Source organism: Bos grunniens, chromosome X (genome assembly GCF_055505025.1).
Source record: "Bos grunniens cultivar Pamir isolate PY7600 chromosome X, Bosgru_T2T1.0, whole genome shotgun sequence".
Taxonomy (NCBI): domain Eukaryota; kingdom Metazoa; phylum Chordata; class Mammalia; order Artiodactyla; family Bovidae; genus Bos; species Bos grunniens.
The window spans coordinates 127,791,378-127,806,809 of NC_141194.1; the positions used below are offsets into that span (position 1 = coordinate 127,791,378).

The 15,432-nt window shown below is 36.3% G+C and overlaps 1 protein-coding gene and 2 non-coding genes across 16 annotated transcripts in view; all 3 read left to right on the forward strand.

Annotated features, from left to right (window-relative positions):
• The window catches only part of PABIR2 (PABIR family member 2), a 74,627-nt gene that overhangs the window by 10,913 nt on the left and 48,282 nt on the right, over positions 1-15,432 (forward strand). For 3 of the 14 annotated variants that reach the window (XM_086389236.1, XM_086389234.1, XM_086389233.1), the window contains exons 8-9: positions 364-428; positions 2,899-2,995. In XM_086389236.1, coding sequence (XP_086245362.1) covers positions 364-428; positions 2,899-2,995 — 162 coding nt within the window. Of the gene's footprint in view, positions 1-363; positions 429-2,898; positions 2,996-10,818; positions 13,519-15,432 lie in introns of those variants that run through there. The other 11 variants (XM_086389238.1, XM_086389239.1, XM_086389237.1 and 8 more) reach the window with 5 other exon arrangements.
• On the forward strand, positions 2,673-2,762 carry LOC147341375 (small nucleolar RNA U109). The gene has a single exon (XR_015159985.1). It is a non-coding gene; the product is annotated as a small nucleolar RNA U109 (small nucleolar RNA).
• Positions 6,415-6,554, forward strand: LOC147341376 (small nucleolar RNA U109). The gene has a single exon (XR_015159986.1). It is a non-coding gene; the product is annotated as a small nucleolar RNA U109 (small nucleolar RNA).

Below are 15,432 nucleotides of genomic sequence, written 5' to 3' on the forward strand. Positions count from 1 at the left end.
CATATTTAATTTTTGAGACATAGTGCCCGTTTATGTTCGGTTTACATTTCACGCATATGGAAATGTATTCTTTATAAAAGTAAGGAAAAAAATGTTAGCCCAATCAAAATCCCAAATAACTCATTTATAAGATTTATCTTTAAAAAAAAAAAACTGTTGTGGATATTTTGTCTTCGGAAATGAGTTTTTAAAAATGGCTTAAAATGCCATGTTATTCCAGATTGTCATATGCCAGGTCAGATCATGTATTGGCATTTCAATTACTTCGCCTACAACACAGATATTGTCCATTTCTCCCTATATGGCTATAAATTGTATTGATTTGCCAAAAGTACTTACTGTTATCCTGTTTATTCTTTAAAGCAGGAGAAGCCAGAGTCCAATCAAGTGCATTAGGCCCAGTGTTCTTGCTCCTCTTAAAAGAAAAGGTATGCATCGCCCTTCTGCTGTTAAACATAGTCCAGCTTGAATTACAAATTAACGGTTTCTGTCTGAAATTAGTTCAAAGCTTAACTCCTTTTTTCTAAAGAAATAGTGCAATATTCTTTTCCAGTGTATGCTTTATTGACTCTAAATTCTGGGAATTAGTTGTTTGATACCGTCTGTATTTTTTTTACACTTCATAACTGAGTCTTATTCATGTATTCATATAATCAATATATGTTTGAGAAATTTCGCCTCTCAGCAATCTGAATATAAAAGAGATATGTTGATATGTTGCAGAAGTGTGTGTTACTGTCATAGCAAATAAGTCCATACACATGCTGTATGCTCAAATATAAGCCACCACCAAATGATGGCTTGCCAAACAGAACAGCCTCCCATTCAAGTCTCTGTAGGGTTTTTGATATAATAGAGTGCTCTGTGTGTGTGTGTGGTTTATAAGAAATACACTTTGTTTTTTTCTTCTTTTAATTTATGCTTTAATTGAAGTCTAGTTGATTTACAGTGTGTTAATTTCTGCTGTACAGCAAAGTGATTCAGTTATACACATCTATATATTCTTTTTTATATTCTTTTCCATTATGGTTTATTCCAGGATATTGAATGTAGTTCTCTGTGCTATACAGTAGGACCTTGTTGTTTATCCATTCTATATGTAATGGTCTGCATCTACCAACCCCAAGCTCCCAAGGGGTGCTCTTTTAATTACATTATTTTAAACCACAAAGCACTAAATGAAAATGATCTCACTCAGTGCTAGTTTTAGATGCTTATAGAGGGCACCCAATGGAGTCTATTTAAAGAAAGGCAAAGAAATTTAACACGGGTTTAGTCATTATTCCTGGGGATATAACCACATGATTGCAAGTGTTGGATGTCATTTTAAATGAGAGTTTTAATGATAATTCCGAAAAAGCAATTTAGTAAGTTTTTGTGTGTGTGTGCAGATCACCTCCAGGGCTAGTAAACAAATCAACTCTTCTAATGTTAGGTAAACTGATACTTGCGGCTTTGGTGAAAACTTTCCATCAGTATCATACACAGATTCGAAAGTGCTATATTTCAGACAACTTAAAATTAAAGATGGTGTGCTCTGGGGAACAGATGCGGATACAGTGACAGGATTTGTATTTAGTGAATAGATTTTAATTTATGAATAGTCTTTTTCCTTAATGCTGCAAGGAATTATTTACAATCCTAAGGACCTTCTCAGGAGCTATGATATGAAAGTAAAGCTTAGAAATTAAAGCTAATATTGTTATTAGTATTAATTTTAAATATATTATAGGAAGTTGGTGGAGCTTAATATGGTTGTTCCATTTCAAAGCTATTCCAAAATATACCAGCAGATGGAGGGATTCTTTGCTCAAAAGGGCTGAAGTCTTTTGCTAATGAAGTGTTAAAAGCCTGGCAGCAGCTTTAAAAAGCTGCATATTAAAGCATGGAAAAAAGCAAATGAAAATATAACCTTTCTTGAATTTCAGTAATTTTCAGGATAGCTCCAGAGGAAAGATAATATGAATTAATTAATAATATGGGGGGGGAAATGAATGTTGTGTTTGTTCTTCCTTGATCTTTTTCCATCATAAGACTCTTGTAGAGGTTTAAGTTCATGGTTGCTAATTTCCTAATGGAGTATAGATAAGCCCATGAATTAAATTGTCTTTAATGTTTGATTTTAAAGCTCAGATAAAGAGCTTTGAAACCAAGGTGTGTATGTGTTTTAAATCATAGCTTATTTGGAAAGGAGCTTTTTCTGTCTAATTTAGAGTTGTTAGTCTTTGGTCTCCCGCGGCAAAATATTAAGTGTTATTTCTTCCAGTGTAAAGTGTTTCTATCCGCAGTTCTGAGAAAATCTACAGGATTGAAGTAGCCAGTACAGCATTAATTTTGTGAACTAATTAATAATTGCTTTTAATTACAGATGTGCTTTTAAACTTGCATATTTTCTAATCTTCATTTTCACTAAGTAGCCTAAAGCAATCTTTGATTTATATGTTCTTTATCAGCCTGCATACTTTAGAGTCCATTTGACTTCATCTCAGGAAATGTTTTGATATTAAAATATATAAAATCAAGAGTCTTTACTAATCATCTAGCATAAATTGCTATTCACTAGGAGCTTCAGCTATTAGGGGATACTTCTTTTCTGTTGTGGTTAGTCTTGATTCATTTTGCCTAATGAAGTCAGTGTTTTAGTCTTCTATTAAAGAAATTGACTGTGTGGACAGCATGCTATGTACAATAAATGAGAAGGTATTTTTAGGGCTGCTGACTTTTTAGTTGAGGTTATGTGGCAGTGTATTTCTTCTACATTAAAGCACATAGAAAAATAGCTTTCAAGTAACAGCCTGAAGTATTCTGATCTTTGGTCACACAAAGATCACCCCATTTTAGCAGCAAGCCTGTATCTGTAAAATCACATTATGGTAGCATCACCTCTTTCTGTTTTAGGTGAAATGGAGACCGAAAGCCAGCCCAAGAGGCTCTTCCAAGGCACCACCAATATGCTGTCTCCAGAGGCTGCACAATTGTCTGATCTCAGTTCATGGTAAAAAATGAAATAAAACCCCAAAGATATGAAGGGATGATGTATTTGAAAAGAACCGCAGCAAAAGTATATTGGAGTGATGTAAAATATATTCAACTTTTTATCCATGCTCCCTAGAGGTGAAATCTCCGTGGAGGTGTAGGCATTGTAAGAATCTAGATTGTTTGAAAGTCAGTACTACCTTTGGAAGTGTGTGTACCTTTTTGACATCTTCACTTTCCTGCCTAGCTCCTGTTAGGTCAGCCTCTCAATAGTTGCTGTTGGTATGGGAGTGTGTCGGTAGCTGGATGGCATGAGAAGGAGTTTCTGGGCTGTCCTGGGTAGTGTCCTGCTCTGCCTGCATTTTGTATTGGATTGGCCAAAAAGTTCATTTGGGTTTTCCCACAAATTGAAACAAAGTTTTTGGCCAAGCCAATATTCTATCCTTTTACCTTAGCAGAGAACACCAGCATTTCTTAAGCAGGTCATTTTCTAAATAGCACTATCTGTTGATATAAAATCTTTTTTGAATATTTTGGGGTATTCTGTCACAATCCTAAGGTTTCACTTAAATAGTAACATTTCCAGATTCCTGTGGTCTGTTCACATAATTTCTTTTTTAGTTTGACTCATCTGAGTTTAGAAGTTTAGCTTAAGGCTCTTTAGTGTTTTTGTGCAAAGTTAACTTCTTTTCCTATACCCAAAGTTGAGTACTTGGATTCCAACATGTATTGAGAGGAAGGGGAAGGGATTATAGCAGTGGCCAGGTGATATTTGGAAATCTTTCAGTATCCATCAACTTGTGTATATGTTTGTGTGTGTGCACACACGCATGTGTATGTGTGTTAGTTGCTCAGTCATGTCTGATTCTTTGTGACCCCATGGACTACTGTAGCCTGCCAGGTTCCTCTGTCCATGGAATTCTCCAGGCAAGAATACTGGAGTGGGTTGCTGTGCACTCCTCCAGGGGATCTTGTGAACCCAGGGATCGAACCCAGGTCTCCTGCATTGCAGGCAGATTCTTTACTGTCTGAGCCACCAGAGAAGCTCCCTTCCATCAACTTGCTGAGTACCTATGTTGTAGATGCAATTGTGTAGAGCCTTTCAGAACTTTTTGATTTGAGTTTTACGGCTAAGGATTTTTTAAAAAGAGCCCCAGAGGGCATTCACTTTAAAAAGAATGATGTCCTCTAAATGGAAGATGTATGTAAGCCACTTATAAGTTATACAGACTGACAATTATTGCTTTCCAATCACTTATTCATTGTTTTGTCTAAGATAACCCCTGCTTCTTGTTCACCAAGAAGTCACAGATTGTTCTGGCTGATTCGACTAATTGATCAGTACTGTTCTAACCTTGGAACACATGCCTTTTAGATTGTTCTAGCTATTTTCAGCCCCACACTCTCTCTTCTCTCATCCCTGTCTGTCCTTGGTAGCTTAGTGTGCTAATTTTGGTATAGAGTGCCTTTCCAGGTATGTAGATGATTGCAAAGAGAAAACTTCAAAAGCTTGTTGAGAGGACTAGCAGGTGAAATTCTATACTGAGTGGAAACTGCATATCACTTTTATGGTAAAGTAGGTTTTAATATAGGCACATGACATTATAAATAGATTTGCTTACCCAGTTACTAACCAAGTAACCAAGTTCATGTTAAAAGATAAGAAAGCATTCACCAAATTAAAAACATACAGGGTGAGGCGATTTTTTTTTTTTCAATATTGTTATAGGGTGACTGTGCTCAATGCCATGAAACAGGTTCACACAAGTAAGGAAGGCAAAGAGAATGTATGTTATTTACCAAGGGTCCTCTCCTTTTGTTCAGATGTTTATTCCTCTGAGCAGCACAATCTAAGGTGTCTATGATGGTGACTGTTATGAGGCTTCTGTGTTTGTTTGGCTGTACCACATGGCTTGTATGATCTTAGTTCCCTGACCCGGGATTGAACCCAGGCTGCAGCAGTGAAGGCCCAGAATTCTAACCACTAGGCTACCATGGAACTCCTGTGAGGCTTGTTTCTATTGCTACACCTCTGTCCTCCGTGGACGTGTGACTGGCTGTGGGAGTCTTGGGAACATCAGCACTCTTGCTCTGTAAACACAAAAAGTATTGCCTCTGGATGCCTCTTTTCCATTATTAACTGACTTTGTTAGAATGTCAAAGAATAATGTATAGGCAGAAGGGAGAAGATAAAAAAGAGATAACATAGCGGATCATTCACAACTAAAGAACGAGGAGTGGAACAGCCAAGAATTGACTATTCCTAGAATATCCAACTCCTATAGAATTAAGATTTTTAAAGAACAATGCACAATGCTGTATTTTATTAATGCCTACCTTTATAACACAAACAAATAAGTGATAATGATAGTAAAAAAATTTAACTGCAAAGTAAATGGGCATATTTGGGACTAATAAGAATATTAAAAAACAGACCCAATACAATTTTGCTACAGGGAATAGTAGTAGAAAATTTCTGGTTAATAGACTGTCATAAATTTGGAGTAATCAAATTATCTAAACCAGTAAAAAAAAAAAAAAGTGTCACCTCACATTGGAGAGGTTTGCTTTATTCATGGCTACTCATAGAGTGCTGATAAGCCAACATACAGCTCACATAATTTTTTAAAAGAAATTTAATACTCAAAATTCGCAACACTCAGTGTCAAAGATATTTAGGTGATTAAACTTTTCAAATGGTGTTTTTAGTAAGTTTGTAGCATCTGGACTTCTGAGGATATTAAAGCTGACAATTGCACTAAGACTTCTGTAACACCTTGTATACTGAGATTGCTGACATTTATGTCTATAGTTAAGACAATTTAAAAATGAGTTATTCATGATATGTAAAAATCAGATTCTGCTTTTGCAGAAAATTTTTTATTCCTGTCTCTTAAAAGCAGTTTCATTGATCAGACATATTCTTAGAAATGAGGACAGAGACAGAAACTAACTGTGTTCTTGTTTCTGCTGCCAAGGATAACAATCTACTCGATAACTAAAGGAAACCACTTTTATACATTTTAGGGAAGAAATGGTATCAGATTGTTAACAGGTATTATTTCAACATTTCAGTCATTACAGTTTGTTCCCTGCCCCATTCCACAAAGAAAAGATAGGTTTTAAAATTCGAAAGTTTATATACTAGTAATGATCTTTAAAATTTTGCATTTTTGAAGTATAAATTAAATGAGAAGTTTGAGTATGGACCCATATGGAGTTGGTTTCCAGTGCTCCAACTGCTGTGCAAAGGAATGGTATACATCCTTTTTATAAATGTACTTTTTACTAAAGATTCTGCAGTCTTTGCCGACCAAATCTGGGGAACTTTGCCCACCACAAGGCAAGGATTATATCATTCTGCATTTAGTCCTTATGAACATCAAAGAGTTTGACCGTACCTCAGAAGTACACCTTTGCATGGTGCTTTGATGCTTTTTGCATGCTGGGGACTCTTGTTCTGCTCCTCATTCTTTTGAGAATAAAATTGTCTGTGGCATGCTGTGTAAAATAAAGGCATTTTCAGAGCTGCTAACCATGTAGTTAAGATTATATGATACTCTGTTTCTCCTACCAAAAAGGAAAAAGTCTCCCATGAAATTTCTTGCCCAGTGCTTTAGTGTTAACATGACTGCTGACTTACCTCTATGATTTTTTTAAAAAATATTTTCCATTAGATTTATCTTAGTAATTTTTGACAGTATTTTTAATGTTCTATGTGTCATGGCAAGAAAATTTTATCGTGAAAATATGACACGTGCAAAGAATAAGTTTTAATTGTGATTTGATGATAGAAATGTTTACATTATACTTGAAGATTGTTTATGTGAGTAGCTTAGACTTCTGTGCTGATACTTTTTGTTTGGTGTGTTTAAAGAGTATTTTTAATTAAAAATGTTTTCTTCCCGTTTTATTGAGTATTATTCATATACAGCACTGTATACGTTTAAGGTGTACAGTATAATGATGTGGCTTAAATACATCATGAAATCATGACCACAGTAGGTTTAGTGAACATCCATCATCTCCTATAGATACAAAATTAAAGAAATAGAAAAAGAAATTTTTCCTTTTGATGAGAGCTCTTAGGATTTGACTCACAACAACTTTTCTTTGTAACATACAGCAGTGTTAATCATCTTTATCATGTTGTACATTACATCCCTATATGCTGATACTTTTAAACTCCTGTCCCCAAAGTGACAGTGGAAATGATCATATTTAAATGATCTTAAAAATATAGAGGTTATATAGCAAGATAATGCTGGGTCTTCATAAGGTAAGCTAGTAGAGACCAGAGAACATACTCTATGGACCAGGTTAACCCCCACCAAGGGGTCCGGGGATGCCCTGTAGTCTTACCTTATGCTAAAATCTCTACTGGGGTTGCTGGGCTATGGCTGATTTCTAACACATTTACCTACCTGCCATTGGTCTCATAGAACCCAGATTATTGACTGGTCAAGGTTCAGAGTGGTTCAGCCAGATGGATAGTAGCATGAGTCACACTGGACAACCCAGTTTTGTTATTACTTTATCATTGAATGCTTTAATGAGTCCCTTAGCTTTTTCCCTTTCTCCCTTAGCTTTTTTAGACAGAGAGCACTACTTTAAGAGTCATAAATATTTTTGGTGGTATGGTTCAAATAGTGCCTCAGTTTGTATAGTCAGTGGCTGGAATGAATTAGTTTACTTTTGTTTCATGTATTCTTATGTCCAATTTGAATTATTTAGGTCCTTTGCTTTCCTGCTGTTGTTTGGCTTTGGGCCATTAGTCTAAGGCTCATTAGCACCTCCACCAGAGCTTAAACTGGGGAATAAAAAGAGAAACTTAAATTGGACCATACATTTTGCTTCTGAAGCCCTAGTAGAAGGTTTAACAGCAGACACTGAAAATCACTTGTGTACAGTGATCTCTCTACGGATTGCAAAATCACATAAGCCTTGCTTGTGAATATATTAATAATGTGCAATCTGTGACCTGTAGTCACTGCTTCTAGGACCGTGTATAGTAGTGCCAGGTTAATTAGAAGAGAAACTGGATTTTAGTTTAGTGAAAATATCTGGTTAAAGGTTTACCGGGCTCTGAATCTAAGTTGCACTATAGACAAAATGCAAGTATGCTATTCTTTGTCAATGAAACAAAATTATATATGTTTATACTTAATACCAGAGAAGAAATTCCTAAAAAAACACATGAAGTGAAATGTTCAGACTCATTTTTTTTTTTTTTGTAAACGTCCCCGTTACCTTATTTCTTTAAGGTAATCAACAGTGTCAGAAGACCAGATTTCACAGCATGAGTCATGTTCTGTGTTTTTGAATGAATACAGATTCACCAAGCAAGCAGGTTTTATTGCAAATGGAATCTTTTAACCCAGGGCACACCATCAGTCTGGTTAGAATAAGAAAGTATTTATATTCAGATTATCTGCTTGGTGGCCAAATGTTAATCCAAGCCTGTTTCTTCCTGCCAACTAGCAGAGAGCGTGTCCTTCAGCTTCCCAGCCAATATGTGCTTTAGGAAAGTAAATTCATTTTAATATTAGTCTAGGCAAAATGCTGCAGGAGGAAAAATCACATATGTTCCAAAGGCAAATATAAAGGTCTTTTGATTTTCCAATGTCTTAGATTATCTGTGCAACTGTTTTCAGTACTTTGAATAATTTCATATTTTAGACCCGTTTTGCCATTTGGGTGAAAAAAATACTAGAGCCAGCTAAATTTTCCAAACTTCTTACTTAAAAGTGGTATTATTAATGATGCATTTGACAGCAGTAAGCATAGAGTAGGAGGACTGTGGAATATACTGTTTCCATTTTTATTTTTACTTTTCCAAAGGCTATTTGTATTCTGTTTCCACCTGAAAACAATCCACAAGCAATAGAAAAAAAGGACATTTTGAAGGAAACTAGAAGAGTAGAGAAACTGGGTTAGGGAAAGTTACATTTTATTAAGGGTGGTACAGAGCCCAGAAACTTCCAAATGAACCATAGGTTATTTAACAATGGAAATATATTAATTTGGAAATTTATAGAAACGTTGCTATTAAAGTCATAATGCTTAGTCTCAGAGCAATTAGATCAGGATGGGCTTTTGCAAAGGAGCTAGTGATCAAACTTAAACTAGAACCCATACTTGCTGATTCACAATTCCTTCTCCAATCCTTTGCTTTGTTTCCTTTTCAAAAATAAAAAAGTATGGGAATTCCCTCGTGGTCAAGCAGTTAGGACTGTGCTCTCACTGCCAAGGGCCTGGGTTCAATTCCTGGTCAGGGAACTAAGATCCCACAAGCCTCATGGCAGGGGCAAAAGTTAAAAAAAATAAAAAGTATGTCTGTGTCGATCCTAAAACTGCCTGACTCCCTCGCCAGCTTTCTCTCATCATGTTCTTGCTCTTTGTGCTGTAGCAACAGTATCCTGCTTTTGGCTCCTAGGCATACCCATGCTTCTTCCCCAACTTTACCCAGTTAATGCCTACTCATCTTTCAGATGACTGCTCAAATATCACTTTGAGGGAGCCTCATTTCTCCGTATTCCTCCAAATTAGATCTGGTCACCCATGTTATATACTCTAAGAACCCCTTGCATCTTTTCCTGCTTTGATCACAAATTTGAATTATATATTTATTAGTATGGTTATTTAAGTGTGCGTCTCCTGTACTATACTGTAAATTAGATGCAGGCAGGGATCATGTGTGTCTTATATCCCTTTGTATTTCTGATATCTAGCATACATTCTGCACTTGGCAGGTACTCAGTAAATATCAGAAGAAGTGAAATGAGTGGATGAGTGAATTCAGGCCAAATCTAGAGCATAGAGATTACATGTTGGATTGACAGGAGTCACAGCTAGGAGGGCAGCCTGGGTCAGATTTTGAGGCCTGTGAATTGTGACTGCTAAAGTCTGAAGCTGGATTCGTGATGCAGGTGAGCTTGATTGTTGGGAGACGTGGTCGCCTGGACCGGATGGGTCAGGTATCCCCAGACTGGGTTCTAGAGGCTCTTGATGCCCAGATCAGGAGTCTTAGTGGAAAGAGAGGAGCAGAAGCCAGTTATCAGGATTAAAGGGGCAAATAGTCTGTGAGGGTATTGAGACCATGGATCCAGAGCATTCCATGTAAATGCTTGACTGGATGGTAACTGAAGGAATTAAAGAAAGGAGCCTTTTAGGAATAGGAGGGAGACGTTTGCGTTTTGAAAGCGAGAAGAAAGGAAATAGTCTAAGAAATTCATAAAATCAGAAGAACATAAAAGGCAAATGATGGAGGAGAGTAGGAAAAAAAAATGTGTCTTTTAATGTAGGACCTCTTGGGAGTGGGGAAGTAACAAAATCCAGAGCAGTTGAAAGATGGTTTGGGAATGGAGGGACAGTGAAGCAGTATACTTGCTAGAATACTTCCAACAGTCCAGAGTACCTCCAAGAGTAACCATTCCTCTTACCTGAAGGCTGACAGGAAGGTAAGAATATTAAGATAAAGATAAAAATAATTAAAAAAAGAAATATAAGGGTAGAAATCTCTTGAACTGAAGGTAGGGGAACTCCCTCACAAAAACCATGACACATCCAGAAGAACATTTACTGGTACATTGGACCTTCCAGTGCCTCCACGAGAGCACCCAAATAATAAAGAGCCTGGAGTGTCTGACTTGGGCTGTGACATTGTCCTCTCTCAGATGTCTGAACACAGGACATTCTGTAGTTTGTTGTTGCTTTTATGCTGTTTATGATTTGCCAGTGCTGTACTGATCCACGAGTTCCTGAAACCATGTCGTTGCATGTTATGTTTGCCCTTACCCTGACAGATGCATCTGCTTATAATTCTTTTTGCTTTGTCCTCAGTTCAGATATTTTGGATGGCAGTAATAGCGGCAGTGGCTTGTCCTCAGAATCGCTGGCTAAAGGCAGCACAACTGCAGATGCTCCAGTAGCATGCTCCAATTCATGTTCTCCGTTCATCTTGATGGAAGATCTCTCACCCAAGTGACTTACCCATTTCTGATTCAGTGTTCTAACTGCTGTTTCCTGCATAATACATTCAGGGAGGAACGCAGAGAACTTTGATCCATAATGAGGATTAAAGTGTTACTGATCTAAACCATTTTGATGCCAGTATGTTTTGGCACCACTTTTCTCTAAAGTTTGATTTTATAAGTGTAGTAACCTTACTTATGTTTCTTTACGCTGATCTCATTTTGAGCTAGTAATGAAATCTCAAATACTCATTTTTGATTGCTTAGAGTATATACATATATATATAAAATTTCTCAGTGCTTCAAAGAGCACCTATTTTAGAGTCTATAGTTTAAGGAAAGCACTAATATGTATTTTCAATAATGGTTCTTTTCCCCAGCAGTGACATGACAGCTGGAGTTGATCAGAAATTCTCTTGCTTGAGAGATTTTTGTTGTTGTTGTTCATAAGTCTCAAATTTCTTTACCTCACAATATTAGGTTAATTGCTTTTGATGATATTACATTTTTATTTTCCTGCATCAGCTTCAAGTACATTATTTTGTTTCCCTTTCATGTTTGACCCGCTTCCTTGCCATTTCTCACAGAGGGGACAAAACATGTCGTTGCTCTCATTACGATCCATATCGCTTCTTTTCTATTGGAGTATAGGATGTGAGGATTGATTATAGTGCTAAGAATGTAAACAGACTTACAGGATGCTGGATTTAGTCACCACAGCTTCTTATGACTTATCTGCCCCAGTTGATATTGTTCTCCTCAAACCTGTTGCCCTAAGGAATATATAAAATATTGTTAATGTTTCTAGGTGGTGTTTTCAAGGAGAAGAAATTCCTGCCTTGACCAGATGTGTGGAGCACCTACAAATGAATGAATAATGTTATTTACACACAAACCACTATGTAGAAAAGCATACATGGAGCTTGACAGCTTGTCTCTGGTGGTGTAAGGAGGCCTGAAGGGCCTTGGGGTTCACTGTTGTGCTGTTATAAGCTATTTATCATAAGGTAGGGTAGAAAGGGGGCTTTATGTGTCTGATTGCTACATATTGTTTCTATTGCTGCTTCTTTCTGACTACTTTTTTGTCATTAGTGTCGTTTGTTTTTGTTGTGTGGTGAGTGGTCCTACTGACTGTATTTTGATTGTTGTGTTGCCACCAGAATCAGAATCCAGTTTAATAAAAGGTCAAGGAAGCTTTTAGGAGCTACCAAAGTCAGTGTCATTGTACATTCTGCTTTTAAGAAGCTGTTGGAGCTGTCAACAGTGTACATGATAGTAAATGTGCAGTACCATAAGTTATTTAACATTTAAAAGAGGAAAATCGCGATAGAGCTGTTTTAAAAACCTGAGTGTAATCTATTGCTGTGTTATTTATTATTTAAAACTGTGCAAAATGTCTGTAGATTTCTTACAGTGTTCAGACATCGTGGTTGGGTTGTCTGTATTTGACATGCAAATTTGCCTGCTAGGACCATAATATTCCATTTTTAAATGAATGTAAGAAGTGAAAACTACTGCATTTGAGTCTTTTGAAAGCAAAGATCCTTGAATTTTAAAGCAAGATGATGTACTTTGAGGGTGCTCACAGGCTAGTAATACTGTAGGGCTCGAAGGGAAGCTGTTCTCTCTGAATTATAAGAAAGCATCACTTAGCTTGCAGAAGTAATTCTGTTACAGCATCAGCTGTGTTGTTTATTTTAAATTGTGATAACCACCATCATGGCCATTAATGGCTTTATCTCTCATATTGGCTTTCACCTGTGCAAAATCCATAATCCTTCAAACTTAACATGAATGTATATATTATGAAGATTCTTCTCTAGGATGCTATTTTAAAGAAAAATTACTTCAATAGTATGCAGTAGGTTTATTCTGTTTATGAAAGAACCATGTTAAGAGTTTCTGCCTATATAATACTGAGAGATGGTTTTCTCCTATAGGATATTTATCCACCTTCTCTCTACTGTCTTCTTTGCCTTAAGGGACACTTTTAGCCATCATTTTTTGGGCTCTAATTTAGGACTCTTGAAACATAACCTTTAGAATGTAATGACATTTAAATTTGTTTCTGAAATTCTGTGGTGGGGTAGAATTGGGATAGGGAAATGAAATTAATTGTTCCACTAGTTTGAGAACTAGGAGGCAAGATGATTCACTTTACTATTTAAGCCAAGGTTCATTTTTATCATTTAAAGTGACTAGAAAGTTAAGTTTCTGCAGGGGTTGTTTTGGAATAAATAAAAGATAGACATGCTAGCCTTCAGATGAGCTTTGGTGACAGTACTTTATTTTTATATATGGTCTAATATTTGGAAAGTGATCATTGTTATAAAGTAAAATTCTCTCTTCCTATTCTAATACTATATCATGTTTCAAGCTTCTATTTGAAAACAAGTATAAAAGATGACATGATAAGAAAATTTAATAGATGCTCTTTTTGCTTGATTGACTTATATAATCACTGTGTTTCATGATAACTGCTTTTGGAATAGTAATAAGTTTTGTGAAATGCTGACCTTGTGTATATCTTAGAATGCAAAATTAATAAATTGTGTACACATGCATAAAATTCTGTAAAATTTTTAGCCTATTTCTTTTATTCTTACTGTTCTCTGCCTCCATATCCCAGTATTGTGCTCTCTGTGTGTGATTGCAGAGAAATTTTTAATAAAAGGATATCAAGAATACAAAAGAACTAATAGCTGTTTTGAAATTTGGGCTGTTTCCCAAAACAAAGAGAAACCTCTCCACATAATCTGTCAAATTTTCAAGAGCATTTTGTGGAATTTGACAATTTAGAAGGTTCTTGCCAAGGCCACACATATTTCTTACTTGTTTTGGATTTATTTTATCTTATGTTTTTTTACATATTCATAAGACTCTGCATTGTTTTTGGAACAAGATGGGGGGTGGGAAGACAGGCAAAAAAATAAAAGTCTTTCATGCATGACTCGGGTTTTAAACACTCAATTTTCTTTTCAGTATTTAAAAAATATTAATATATAAAGTATTTTATTTCACACTTAGAGAAAACCTGCAAGAGTATCCCAAAGAACTCCCATATATTTTTCATCCAGATTCCTTGGTTGTTGATATTTAACCACATTAGTTTTTATTCCCCACACTTTATTTTATGTATGTATGTGTGTCACACATTTTTTTCTGAACCATTTGAGGATGTTATAGACATGATACCCCATTGCTCTTAAGTGCTTCAGTGTAAATTTCCTAAAGATGAGGACATTCTATGTAATCACATTACACTTTCAAAATCATGACATTAACCTTAGTGGGATACAAAACTATCCCACTTAGTGTATAGACCCTGTTCATATTTTATCTTTGGGCCCAATAAGGCTCTTTTAGTGAGGAAAAAAGTTTTCTTCTGGCCTAGGACTCAACCAAGGGTTCTGTGTTACACTTAGTCATTATGTGTCTTTAGTCTCCCTCCATCTGTAAGTCGTCCAGGCTTTCCTTGTCTTTTGTGATCTTCATAGTTTTGAGAAGTACTGGCCAGTTATTTTGAAACATGTCCTTCAATTTAGATTTGATATTCCCTCATTATTAAATTCAGGTTTATGCATTTTGGGCAGAAATAACCACAGAAATGGTGGCGTGTTCTCAGTAGATCATTGCAGGAGGCCCATGGTGCCGCTTTGTCCTGTTACTGGTGACTGTCAATCCTTTGGTGAAGGAGATAGCTGCTGTATTTCTCCACTGTACAGTTAGCATTTTCCTTTTGAAATTTGTAAAATATTTTGTGTGGAGGTACTTTGAGACTATACATATCCGATTTTCTCATCAGACTTTCCCCCACTAGTTTCAGTATCCATTGATCTTTCTTGTGTGCTAGTGTTACAATCACTACCCAATGGTGACTCTAATTCCGTTATTCCTTCTACACTTAGTTGGCATTTCTAGTGTAAGGGAGAACTTTACCTTCTCCACCATTTATTTGATCTTTGTGGACTTACATTTTAGTCCGTGGGTTTTTATTCATAACCATGATTATTTTGATATTCACATATCAGATTTGGACAGTGAGAGTCCCTCCAAGCTGGCTACTATGTCCTTTTGGCAAATCCCTATCATTTGAGGGGCAGTGTTTCACTTTCCAGGATAAGATGTCCCAGATTTATACTTTCCCTGTCCCTGCCTTGAGATTAGCCATTTCTCTAAGGAGCCTTGATTCCTTTTAATAGAGGATGGTATTTGGTACAATTACCAAAGTATAGGCACTAGGTATAATCACTACTTCTTGGATGTTATGGTTTAAAGACCCTCTCTGGAGTTCCCCGTGGCTTAATGGTTAGGATTCCATGCTTTCACTGCCATGGCCTGGGTTCAATCCTTAATGGGGGAGCTGAAATCTGCAAGCTGTGCAACATGGCCAAAAAAATAATATAAATAAATAAAGGTCCTCTTAATACAGAGGGAATCCCAGGTGGTGCTAGTGGTAAAGAATATTTCTGCCAATGCGGGA